The 13,976-nt window shown below is 40.2% G+C and overlaps 1 protein-coding gene across 3 annotated transcripts in view; it reads right to left on the bottom strand.

Moving 5' to 3' along the window:
* SHROOM3 (shroom family member 3) overlaps positions 1-13,976 on the bottom strand; it is a 320,630-nt gene that overhangs the window by 262,990 nt on the left and 43,664 nt on the right. Inside the window, exon 1 of one of the 3 annotated variants that reach the window (XM_078446005.2) lies at positions 6,279-6,436. The exons of the other annotated variants lie outside the window; for them this stretch is intronic. Coding sequence (XP_078302131.2) covers positions 6,279-6,287 — 9 coding nt within the window. The 5' untranslated portion in view covers positions 6,288-6,436. Of the gene's footprint in view, positions 1-6,278; positions 6,437-13,976 lie in introns of those variants that run through there. 3 annotated transcript variants of the gene reach the window in all.

Raw genomic sequence — 13,976 nt, 5'->3', positions numbered from 1 at the left:
GTGAGTTTGAGCCCCACATCGGGCTCTGTGCAGGCAGCACAGAGCCTGCTTGGGATTTTCTCTCTCTCTCTCTCTCTCTCTCTCTTTCTCTCATCTTCTCTCTCTGCTCATTCCCCACTCGCACTGTCTCTGTCTCTCTCAAAATAAATAAACTTAAAAAAACTTGTTTTAGGGGTGCCTGCGTGGCTCAGTCAGTTAAGTGGCCCACTTTGGCTCAGGTCATGATCTCACAGTTCGGCTCTGTGCTGACAGCTCAGAGCCTGGAGCCTGCTCCAGATTCTGTGTCTCCCTCTCTCTCTGCCCCTCCCCGGCTCATTCTCTGTCTCTCTCTCAAAAATAAATAAACATTCAAAATTTTTAAGAAAAAACTTCTTTTAAAATAACAAAAAACTTTTGCCAGAAATGTCAAAACTGGAGCATGGGCTCTGGAGTCAGAGTCCATTGGACCTGGGCCCAAGTTTGGCTCTGATACAAACCAGCCAAGAGGTCTTTAGGCTATACACTTAACCTCTCTCTGCATCAGTTCTTCATCTGTAAAATGGGGATAATAATAATAATCTACCTCATAGAATTGTATGATAAGCAAAAGAAGGAATATAGGAGAAGAATTTAGCACACAACAAGTGTTTCATAAGTGATGGGTACTATCTTTAAATTTAAGTGTTCCCCCTTTACATATTCTATTCTCATTTAAAGAGTTTATTAAATCTAAATATATCCTATATTTGTGCCTATGAGTAAGAAGCTCCTTTCAATAGAAGTGTTCCCCAACCTCTTTTCTAGAACCTTCCAAAAAGGCTCTCAAATTTGACTTTCTCCATCAAGACTTCCCTGAGCACTCATCCAGAAGAAGACTTTTCTGTGCATTTAGAGGCCAATGTCCATTCCTCTCTAGTGGCACTTACCACAGTCCTTACTGAAATACAGCCCAATATACACATCTATTCTCACTTCCTTAAGAGCAGGAGCCATATCTAAATCTTAATTATTTTGTAGTTAACTGTAGTGCCTCACAAAATACTTGATATATAAATGTTTGTTATCGTGAATTATATTGGAATTTTTGTGTATTGAATATTACCTGAAGCAGGTTTACCATCGGTTGACATTTCTAAATTCTATAGTTATACTGAGTATTTGTTGAGAGAATTTCTGTTCTGTTCCATCACTGGCAGCAAAAAGGAGCTAATCATAATGCTATTTACTGACCATCTTCTCTGTGCCAGGGCTTTACATATTATGTCACGTAATGTTCACAACCAGCCCTTGAGGTAGGGACAGATGAGGGAAATAAGGATCAGAGAAAAATATGATTTGCCCAAGGCCACAGCATCTAATAAAACCTCCACAAAGGTCTCTACCCAGACCTCCACAAAGCCTATATTATTTCCACGATGTCATTATGACTTCACACACTTAGTGTAGACTGATGGCAGGTATGAGCAGGAACTTCTGGCCTTTACTTGTTTACTTCATTTGTACAATGAGGGAGAACCAAATGCACTCTGTTCTAAAATGTATGATTTTAAAGAAGTAGCTTTGTGTGTTCATATCATGTGCTTGTGTTGATTACTGCGGGGACATTTCTTTCTTCATAAAATTGGTTAGAAAATACAGGTGTTCTCAGTTTCCATCACAAATGGGAGAGGCAGGTTTGGTGAAACTGCCTTCTATGGGACTCAAATTTCCCCTTCTTCAGTTTCTGGGTTAGAGTGAAGTCAACAAAAGTGTGATTTGTGTTTGCATAAAACCAGAACACAAAAGAAAAGATTTGGGCATTATTGAGTATTCCCATACTGAAAGGGCAAAGTTCACTTTCCGTAGCAAATCTCTTTATTCAGCAAATATGCCTTTTATCCACTGGTGATATCCCAAATCTCTCTAGCTTTCCCACTATCTTTGGGAGATAGGCAGAAACCCAGCCACCATTTCATTAAAATAGAATATATTTGATGATTAAGGGAGTGGAGTCAAGGTAGCATTAATTAACCATGAAATTTGTGAACTCCATGTTTGTGATTCATAAAGAAAGAAAAAGTAAACCGGTCCTCCTGATACATTGCCTAAAAGAGGAAGATCCCTCCTTCATCCTCTCTCTCCCTACAATCTATCCATCTATCCATCCATCCCTCCACCCATCTCTATATCCATCCATCTATCTTCCTTGAGCTATCTACCCATCTGAACCTCAGACCACCTCAGGAAAAGTAGGCATACAGCATTAACATTGCACTTAGGACAAAGTGGTTACCCCTACCTGTGGGAACTCTTTGGGAACCAAAAGTACAAGCTCTCCATCTGTCAACATGAAATAAAAAGCTGCCCAAAGAAGAATCCTATCTCTGATCACATAAAATTAGATTTTTCTACCTCACAACCAGAAAAAACAAACCTGCATGACTAAAGTCAATAGAATAAACTAGAATTCACACAATGGGAAAGGACTGAAGACTTCAGATCACCTCACCTCACTCAAAACCCTCCAACGGTTCCCCATCCCACTCAGAGGAAGAGCCAAGTCCTCACCTTGGTCAAGGGTCCCAACATGATATGGCTGCCCCCTACCATCCCCCTTGCTTCCTCTGCCCTAGCTCCTCAGGGCCTCTTTCCTGATCTTCTGACATGTGTGCCATGCCTCTATAGGACCCTGGGACTAGCAGTACCCTCTGCCTTGTATATTCTTTCCTTTCATATCCCCATGGTCTACTGTCTTACCTCCTTGTTATTCTATTACTATTTCATTGATTTTCACTCTATTCTCTGTTACTACCTTTCCTACTTCTTTGAGATAATAAATTATTGTTTAAGCCATTAAATGTGGGAAATAGTTGTTACTTAGCAATAGATTACTGAAACACAAAGGAAAACAGTTTCTCTCCATATGAGCTACTTTAAGAGGTTCTGAGAGAACAGTTTTAGTAAGTCCAGACATACCGCTGAGGTTAAGAATTGTTAATGTGTCCAGGGGGCCTGGGTGGCTCAGTTAGTTAAGCATCTGACTTCAGCTCAGGTCATGATCTCACAGTTTGAGGGCTCGAGCCCCATGTCGAGCCCCATGCTGAGTTCCTACAGCTCGGAGGCTGGAGCCTGCTTCAGATTCTGTGTCTCCCTCTGTCTCTCTCCCTGCCCCACTCGCGCTCTATCTCTCTCTCTTAAAAATAAATAAACATTAAAAAAAATGTTTTTTAAATTGTTAAGGTGTTTGGCTGATATGCTGTAAAATCAGAACTTATACCATGTTAAAATGAATAAAAATGTGTTTTGCTCAGAGAGTTGAAATGACTTGTCCAAGATCACATAGCCAAGTAGGAATAGATTTAGAGATACAGCTGGTGTTTTCCTAACTCTCAGTTCACTGTACATTTATTTACTTGTTCTACAAATATTTACTGAGCACATTCTTTATTTAAGACACTATGTCATGGGCTAGGGATACAGAGATGGTCCTTGCTCTTGGAGAGAGTACATTTCATCAGATGAGATAGACCTTAAGCAATGAATTACTTAATTTTGTTTGTTTAATTACAACTGGTATTAAGAGTCACGGGGGGAATAGGGTGCTTTAAGAGTATTTGATGGAGGGAGGGGATCCTGAAATAATCTGGAGAGAACAAAACAGTTAAGCTAAATCCAAAGGATGAGTAAGAATTAACTAAATGTGGAACTAGAGTGTATTATACTAAGTGAAATCAGTCAGAGAAAGACAAATATATGATTTCATTCATATGTGGAATTTAAGAAACACAGCAGATGAACATAGGGGAAGGAAAGGAAAAATAAGATGAAAACAGGGAGGGAGGAAAACCACAAGAGACTCTTAAATACAGAGAACAAACTGAAGGTTGATAGAGGGGAGGTGGGTGGGGGGATGGGCTAAATGGTTGATGGGCATTAAGGAGGGCACTTGTTGTGATAAGCACTGGGTGTGGTATGTAAGTGATGAATCGCTGGGTTCTACCCCTGAAAACAATACTACCCTGATGTTAACTAATTTGAATTTAAATAAATAAAGTAAAAAAATGAAAAGAATTAACTGAATGAAGAAGGGAATGGGGAACATTCTAGGCAGAAGTAAAAGCATGTATCTTTTCCACAACATCAGTGGCTTCTTCTACAATATGGTGTTCCTTATTCTTCAATGCCTGGGTCAGCAAGATAATTAGGAGACAACATAAGAGGAAATATATATATATATATATATATATATATATATATATATATATATATATATATATATGGAGATATATATGGAGAGAGAGAGAGATCAAATAAAAGTGAAGCTCTCCTGAGAGATTTAACAAGAAAGTAACTAGTCCAGGAGAACATGTAATGACATGAAAACTGAAAGATGGGAATATTCAAGCTGTTAACAAGTGGTTTGGGATATATACATCCAAGAAAAAGGGTCTCAACAGAAAATCCTGTACTTCCAATAATTTGTCTTTGCCCACTGCTTTCATTAGAAACACCTACTGCACAATGGGTCAGATACAGAGAGTGATGGCATCTTTTGGGGCTGGGGGTAGGTTAGAGCTACATGTTCAATGTGATTTCTCAGGTCACAACCACTTTTCATGGCTGACAATGTCTGTGAAGATGGACCATACAACTCCCTAAAACTTCAGTGCTTTGACTTCCTCATCCCAGAAACTTCCCCTCCACTTGATTCAGACACCTGTGTTCATGACATATCCTAGACCTGTCAACAGGCAGAAATGCTCTCACCCTCAAATCTTAAATGCTTACACTCCAAACTCTGAACAAACCTTCCCAGTCTCCCAACCTTGCCACAGGTTCTCTGTGTTGTGCTCGCCACACATTTTCTCCTACCTTAACAACATGTTTGGTCCGTTGCCACCTGCGTTTTGTTTCAAACTGTTTGTTCCTTCCTACCTTCAAGTCCTTGCCCATCATGCCTGGTGCCTTGTCTTCCTATGGCATTCATCTGTCAGGACTACAATCTTGTGCCATCTACTTCTGTTTTATATCCAGGCTGCTGAGCGCTGAAGGAAATGATACCAATACACATGGGTGCAATATCATGGTCTCTCAACTAAGTTGACAATCAACACTGCTCCTATTCCCATGAACCACACACTCCCCACATCAGATGTTCACACTGATCTTGTCCACTATCTGTCTTCCATCAGAAAAAAAGATAAATAAAAGCTCACAACACCAGAAGTACATCAACTTTCTGCTCCTCTACCATCAGATGAGGTTGCCTAGAAACAGAGCCCAAAACAGGGATTCATGTGTGAGTGATTTACTGAAAGGTGTTCTTGGGAGAAACCTGTATAGAAGTGACAGGGGCAGCTGACGTCTAGCCTCTCAGCCTGATCCCACAGGATCTCTGAAGCATGAAAAACAGCACAAGCACAGAGTTGTCCACTTGGAGGCAAGAGGGACAGATTTTTGTACTCTCTCAATCAGTCATTGGCTATCAGCCATCCCCAGAGGATGGTATGTAACCTGTAGGTGTTTTCTGCTTTCAGCAGAGGACAAGTTTCTATGAAACAGTGCAGCTAGGAACCCTAGCAGCCCATAGAACAACAGCTCAGGGTTAGCAACACCAGTCAACCAAGGGGACCTGGGCATAGCACCAACAGCAGCTCTCACAGCAAACCCACAACCTTATTTACATGAACAATCTCTCTCTCTCTCTCTCTCTCTCTCTCCCTCTCCCTCTCCCTCTCCCTCTCCCTCTCCCTCTCCCTCTCCCTCTCCCTCTCCCTCTCTTGTTGCTGAATTCCTCAGTATCTCCCACCCCACAACAAGCTCCTAACCCAGCGTGAATGATCACTGCAGCACTCATTATACTGTAGTTTAACCATCAGCTTACTTTCTTTCTAAACTCCCACGCAGTGGGAGCCATTCATTCTTGTCAGGATCCCTGGTGCCTAGCACATAGGAGAAACTTGTTCTGAATGAATATTTTTGACTCATTATGGTTCTAGAAACAGGAATTTCAGGTTGGTTAGGCAAGAATTTCTCAAAAAGAGAAGACCCTTTCACCCTTTGAATCAGTTTGCAGAAATGACAAGCTTAAGCAGCCCCTTTAGAACTGGCTTTGATGGATGACCTCCACTGGCCAAATTCCACATCTTGCACGTCCGAGTGTCAAAGGCTACAACATGAGGACCACAGACAGCGCCACACAGAAGGCACCACAGAGCCCTCCTGCTACTCATCTCCAGATAAATGACCAAAAACTCAGGGTGTGTGGCTGCACTCGAGTTGCCAGGATTGGGGAGCATCCCTTATCATTGGGCACCTACCTTAACCATTCCTCATGCCATGTGTGTGTCACTATCCGCACTTTCTTTTCCCCGTTCATCCTCTTGCTGCTTTCAGCATAAGGGCCTTGTGCCCTGAAGTGTTCACCATCTGGGAGATGCCTCCCCCATTTCTCCAGCTCCACTGTCCTCTCACTTTGTGGGAAAGTACAGTTGCCTAATCCAAAGGTGTTGGGTGATCTTGTTTGACAAACAGGAACAAACCGGCAGTACACAATGTTGATTCTGCCTCTTACGGGCCACAGGCAGCCAGCTACAGGGTGAAAACCCAAGTGCCGTGTGGTCCCTCCATTTCTTGTAAAGACTCAGGCTTTTCACTTCCTTAAAGACATGCCATGTGGGTAGAGAGTGTACAGCTGAACGTGACAACTGAATGATGAGCATAAATCAAATCTGGAAAGGCCTGGAAATTTGGAAAAGAGCTTGAGAGATTTGGCAATCATTTTTTCTATTGAGAAAGAGCTAGTCCACAGCAGGGAGGGGGAAATCAATCTGGGGCACACACCATGAGAAATCAATTTAATGAGGGAGGGGGCAGTGAGCGTGGAGAATGAGAAAATAAACAAGGGCCAACACACTCATTTCAAAACTCAGAACAAGCACCATAAATGGATATTAGGACTACAGCCTATGATAAAAAGTTAATTATTTTCATTTTTGTTAAAGCCATTTTGGGTAATAAAAAGGAAAGGGGTAGAAGAGAAGTTCAAGGGTAAGTGGAACTTACCTTTGTACCTCAGTCTTCATACCCCTCACCCCTGGCTGAACCCTCTCAGCCCCCTGATGGGACATGAGATCTATCAAACCTACAGAATCCTCCAGTAGCTTTCCCTCTACCCTTTCTTGAGCAACTTAGGCAAATGCCATTACATCAGTTATTTCCCCCAGAATTAGCATTGCTAGATTTAGCAAATACAAATATAGAACTCCCAGTTAAATTTGAATTTCAGGGGCGTATGGGTGGCTCAGTCAGTTGAGCGTTTGACTTCGGCTCAGGTCATGATCTCACAGTTCGTGAGATCAAGCCCCGCATTGGGCTCTATGCTGACAGCTCAGAGCCTGGTGCCTGCTTTGTATTCTATCTCTCTCTCTCTCTCTGCCCCTCTCCCACTTGCACTCTGTCTCTGTCTCTCAAAAATGAATAAAGGTTGAAAAAAAAATTTTTAATTGAATTTCAAATAGATAATGAATAATTTTTAGCATAAATATGCCCCATGCAGTTCTTGGGATATATTTATACTAAAATAATAATAATAAGAAGAAGAAGAATAAGAAGAAGAATAAGAAGAAGAAGAAGAAGAAGATTCTTATTTACCTGAAATTGAAACTTAATTAGGTATCTTGGATTTTATCCAGCATCTCCATCCAGAATCCCACCATCAGAACTAAATCTCATTGAAATTATAACACTAGTAAGATTTGTATTTGTTTCTAGCATGTTCTCTGAGAGGAGTGTAGGGAAGACCTACCTACACCTTGCAACAGCCTCCACATAGAACATGGGAATCTGTGCCTAAACTCTAAGGTCAAGTGGATAAGATTGTACACATGATATAGTCAAATATTTTCACTGACAAATATAGAAATGTGAAAAAAATAGGTGGCTTTCCCTGGTGCCACTTATTAATACGAAGTGAGGATGGGAGACTATATAGGATGTTTCTTTTTTTTCTTCCTCTCTTACCAGAATTTTCTTATTATAAACTTTATAAATAGCACACAAAGTTTTAGGAGCCACATGGTGAAACGGGTACGGAATTCTAAAATAATTTTGTAAATAAAAAAAAATCAAGTGAGTAAAAGGAAGCATATAATGAAGAAAGTGTTGAATTTTGTGACATCAAACGTGGTAATGTACCTTTTGAATCTCACTTCTAAATTCCACAATCAATTACTTTTCAGTCAATCCGTCATTCAGACCTTCAGAATGCACACTTGCCCCAGTTCAACAGCTCTGCAAAGCAGGCCAGTTCTTGCGAGCACATCCATCACTGGGCTAAACGTGCCTCCCAGCCAGAAGACGCTAGCAAATTCAAGGAAGGTAGGAGGAAGCAACTGAAAAGAGCAGCCGTTTTGGAAGAAGAAAATTCTTCCTTTGCCTCGTGTGTATCTAAGAGCTGTGGAAATGCTTCAGATTTACTAATGAGCCCTGTTGCCATTTCAGAAGCATATTGCAACACTAGAACCTGACAGGGACTTTCACCTCATAGCAAACTGGGTTGACGATCAGGGCCAGGATGTTTGACCTTTAGAGACTTTTGTTAAAAAGCCTTCATTTTCTAGAAATGGTATCTGAAGTGCATTCTCCTTTTTAGGACTCGCTTTCTTTGTAGGCTTCAGTAGACAATTCTGATGATCACTCCCCACATGGTGTTTTTCCAAAATTAATGTCTACATCAGTTTGGATGTTCTGGCTACAAATAGCAGAATATCCATCTAACAATGGCTTGGACAATGGAGGGTTTGTTTTTGTCACATGACACGTCAAGAGATAGATGGTCCCAGTGTTGCTCAGGAGCTCCCTAATGTCAGGGCTCTGAGTTAATGCCCAGTCTTGGCCCATGCCTCAAGACTACAAGATGGCTGCAGCTGCTCCCTGGGTGATACACGTGCATTTGAAATGCAAAGCAGAAAGATATTTTTCTTACTGGACTTTTTATCATTAGAGAGAATTTTTTTCCTGAAAATCCCCAACAGGTATCCACTTGTGTCTCATGACCAGAGCTAGGTCATAGGCAAGGGAATCTAGGAAAGCAAGAATCCAGAATTTCTAGCTTCTGCATTAGTGAGATGAAGTTCTCCAAAAGCAAGGAGAGAGAGAGCTGCCAGGCTGCTCACGGACTGGTACACATTGCACATTAGTGCCCTGCCGTCATCACAGGCCCAAACCATCACCACAGGCTTTTGCCCTTCCAACTGTCTTTATCTCTTGATTTCCCTATGTCCATTCATGATGCCAGCAATCTTTCTGTCACTATTCTGGAGACCTCAGATTACTCTTAGACTCCTTCCCTTCCCTCATTCCTATAGCCAACCAGTCTCCATGTCTCAGAATCATTTATCCCTTCTCAAGGGGTCTTCTCTCCCTCCTCTCCTTTTGGTTCTAATCTATCATATTGATTTGGACCCTTATCACTTCACAGCCAGACTAAAGTGCAAAAGCCACCAAGCCATTCTGCCCTCATCCCAGATGCCACTTTTTCATGTTTCCCATCCAGAACATTTTCAAGGATTCCACCATTAACCACAGAAGATATTTAAAACCCTTTAGCCTAGTCCTTAAGATCAGCCACAATGGGCAGCGGTGACTAAGAAAGCAGACCTTGTGGTTAAATGACTTGTATGATATTTGGCTACTCACTTAACTCTCCAAGACTCAGTTTACCCATTCATAAAATGGAGGTGAGAATACAGAGCACACATGGAAAGTGTCAATAAATGGTAATTATGATTTCTGCTGTTCTTGTTATTAAGTAGCAGGCACTCTACTATGAATTAGGATGTATGGGTGGCTAATAGACACATTGAGCCTGTCCTCAATGGGCCGATTTCAATTGCTGAAATAAAATCCAACTATTCCACTGGCTGAATGCACCTCCAACCCACCACCCAATATCCATTTTATAAACTGATTCTTTGTCTTTATCTACTTGATCAAGGTGAGTCCCAAGGGTAGAATCATTTTTGGCTATGCTTATTCTCCAAGAAAGCTTCCTTCAAGATCCTGAAACCTCATTTTGTCTTCAAGAAGACCTTCATTTGCTCTGAGGTCATAAACCCTGGTTCATGTCTTGACTCTTCAAAGACACTTCATGTCACTCTTTCAAAGAATACTCTATTTCCAGAAGCTCTTAACAGTATTTATTTATCTTCATTTGACATCTTTGTAACTGCAAAAAGTAGAAATTAAGGTGTGGATCTTCTTTGTCTCTGTAAATTTTAAGTACTAGAGATTAAAGGCCACACCAGGGATTAAAGAGACACACAAATTACATTCTTCTCACTTGGCTATGGTCTTGGGAGTTTGCTTTTTCAGCTTCAAATTTTTACTTCTCTTAATTTGACTCTTTTGCCACTTTCTGCAAATCAGCCATTAATAAAAGACAATATTGTATACTAGAGCACTCATCCTCTGTTAAGAAAAAAAAATAATAAAGGGCATACCTTAAAGATAAGCGAGATCTGTACCCGGCTAATCCTTTCTAGCCACAAAAGAATTTCATGTAGTTAATGCTTCTGTTGCCCTCTGAAATTATCCCAGCAGTAAAACGCCAGGACAATGCCTCAGTTCACCAGTTCATTTTGGCAAAGTGCTGGCAGGGAACTGAGCCCTGTACTCCTTCCCTCCTCCAGAATCCTGGCCAGAGGCAGGCATGAGAGTTTCTCCATGATTCCAGTCTGTGCAGCAACACTTAATGGTTAGGGGTACCAGCTCTGGAAATAGACCACCTGGGTTCAAATCATGGCTGTGTGACCTTCAGCAAGATCCTTAACTTCTCTGTGCCTGATCTTTCTCCTCTAAACTGAGGATAAAAATTGACTGGCCTCATAGGATTGCTGTGAGAATCATGTGAGTGAATACATGTAACATGCTTAGGGCACTGCCTGACATGTGATTAAGAGCTATGTAAGAGTGAGCTCTTGTCATTACTAATACCCTTTCCCTTGGCTTGGCCACCTGTCAACAGTCTTGACGGCTTACTGGAATACTTCCTAAACATTCCCCCAAAGCGCTCTATTCAAAACCTCAGGCCAGCCTATGAATCAACCAATTTCATTCTGTGGAAAAGAGTCCAAGAAGAATAAATGGGGAATGCTGGATACGGTGGGGCTAATGCTTTATCGGCTTCTTAAGAAATGTGGCCAGGCTAATGCTTTATCAGGTTCTTAAGAAATCTGGACAATAGAAATGCAAACTGCTTTGCTTAAAGGGGAGTCCATATTTTATTCCTCTCCAATGAAACAATGTTCTCCTTAAAAGTCAAACAGCATCCCTCATTGCCTACTCGTTGTAGGCTCCTACTCAAATATACATGCCACAAGAAAACTGGTAATGTCTGCACAGTTCGAATAGCTTTGGCTCATTAACAAATCAGACTCTTGACAAGTCCATTAATCCTAGGATCTCAACTCCAAGGTCATGTTCACTTTACAAAATCATAACCAGAGCACCTATGTATAAAGTTACTCTTATGATACAAATATGGTCTATTTTTAAAAATCTTTCTAGTGGTCCTTATTCTCACTTAGCAGCGTTCTTTTTAAAAAAAAAAAAATCAATGCTATAATTTATACACTAAAATGATTTGTCTCGCATACTGTAAGTTTTTTGTTGTTTTGTTTTGTTTTAACTGTCTTCAATAATACCTCTAATAAATAGCACAATACTGGAAACTTCCTAAGAAGAGGTTGAAAAGCAGTTTGCAACTTCTCCATAGTTTGAGGATAAACACAATTTACAGGGCACATAAAAAACATGATGACACACATAGTAAAAGTTCTTTTCGCCAAAAGACTATATAAATACTTTGACTGAATTGTCTGTGTCTCAGGTTTCCTAGCTCAGTAAATGACACTAATGAAAAGCAAAAGGACCAAAAGAAAGAAGGATGGCATGCAACTAAGAAAGCAAAGACCCTGGAATAATCTGAAATCGACTGCATCTATCCTTTGAGAGTTGAGTAATGGAAACAGGGAACCTCTGTTTCCACTCTACAGTTCCACTTCTTAGTGAATACTGTCTGTGTTCCAAGTCCAGTAGCAAAATAATAAATCAGAGTGAATTCAATGCAAGTATGACCCTGTTCGAAGAGACTGCACATTTAGTACAATTCAGTTTTCTGTGGTTCACCTACTAGTTCACAACATGGGTTGGGGTGGAAGGTGGGTCCAGGACCATGAACTACCAGCCAAGCCAGATACATACCATTGATAAGATTACTTTTAATATGATAGTTAGTAAAGGAGATATTTGTAAATTGAAAGTTACTTTTCTTGGGGGGTGGGAGAATGGGTAAATAGGTGATGGGGATTAAGGAGAGCCCTTGTCGCGAGGAGCACTGGGTGATGAACAGAATTGTTGAATCGCTATATTGTACACCTGAAACTAATATAACACTATATGTTAACTAACTGGAATTAAAATAAAAACTTTTTTAAAATTACCTTTCTTCCCAGCAATCCTACTCCTGGGTACATATCCAAGGGAATTGAAAATATATGTCCACACAAACACTGTGTATGTGAATGTTCATAACAGCATTTTTCATAATAGCCAAAGGTAGAAATAACTCAGATATCCACTAACTGATAAATGGAAAACTAAAATGTGGTACAGCCACATAATGAAATATAATTTGGCAATAAAAAGAAGTGAAAACATTATGCCAATAGGCCAGTCACAAAAGGCCACACAATGTATGATTCCATTTTATGAAATGTCCAAAGTACGTAAATCTATAGGGACAGAAAGTAGATGAGTGCCTATCAGCAGCTGGGTAAGCAGAGAACAGAGAATGACTGTTAATGGGTATGGGTTTTTTGAGGGGGAGGAGGAATAATAAAATGATTAAAAACTGATTGTGGTGATAGTTGAATTACTCCATAAATATACTAAAACCCATTAAATTGTACAGTTTAAATGGGTGAATTTTGTGATAAGTGAATTATATTTCAATAAAATGTTTTTTTAAGTTTCTTTTCTCCCATTCTTCACCAAATAAATATTTATTAAGTAGTTAGTCAGTACAAGTTACAGGGTTACTAGTAACGTATAGAAGATGCACAGTAGACCTTTGTCTTTTCACAAGGGATATTTCTGGAAACATTTCCAAATCATCAAATAAATGATTACCAGTAGGGCTGAGACATTGCACAACTATAGAATGTGTCATTCATTTTGGAATCTACGTGCATGATATTCCTAGGAGTCATACAGAGCAAACTCTAATGGCTATACAGGGTGGTTCTGGCTACCTTTAAGAGACTAGCATGTGGCTTTCTTTCCTAGAACCCCCTCCCCATCACCACCAGGGAACCAGTTCTTTTTCTTTTTCCTTTTTTTTTTTTTTTTTTTTTTTTTTTTGACTTCACAAGAATTACTGAATATGTGCTGAGGGATTGGGATATGGATAGTTGCTCACCCAAGCTATATGGTTTATTGCCAGCACACAACAAGGATCTACAAGGAAAAGTTCCATGATCAACTCTACTGCTTTGACCCCACCTCATTCAAATGTTTATGAAGGAGGTTCCAATCCATCATGAAGTTACAAATTGTCAATCTTACCAGTAGCCAAATAATCTTTCTCTGCCTATTTGAAACATCCTTTCCAAAATATACTAATTGCCACCCTCTGTCTACTCTGGCCTTTTTGAACTACTAAATATACAACTTTCTGAGCTTTTGACGTAAATATAGTCAGCAATGCAAATACTTATGCTTTATCAATCAAACTTGGTTTGTGTTCACTTCCATTCCAACCAGCAGTGATGCAAGGTGTTGATCTCTCAGCAATTGGCAATTCACACATACCCTCTTCTGTATGTCAGACAGAGTGGAAAGCAGCAAGTCACATCTATAACATTCCTTTTGTGTTTGCTTAAGTGGTAGGAAAGCAGAAAAAAACATGAATGACCCAACTGAGACCATAGTAATATCTATGCAAATGAATCATATGA

This window comes from Panthera onca, chromosome B1 (assembly GCF_046562875.1).
Source record: "Panthera onca isolate mPanOnc1 chromosome B1, mPanOnc1 haplotype 2, whole genome shotgun sequence".
Lineage (NCBI taxonomy): Eukaryota > Metazoa > Chordata > Mammalia > Carnivora > Felidae > Panthera > Panthera onca.
The sequence above is the reverse complement of the archived record's forward strand: the minus strand, read 5'-3'. Positions and strand labels throughout refer to the sequence as shown.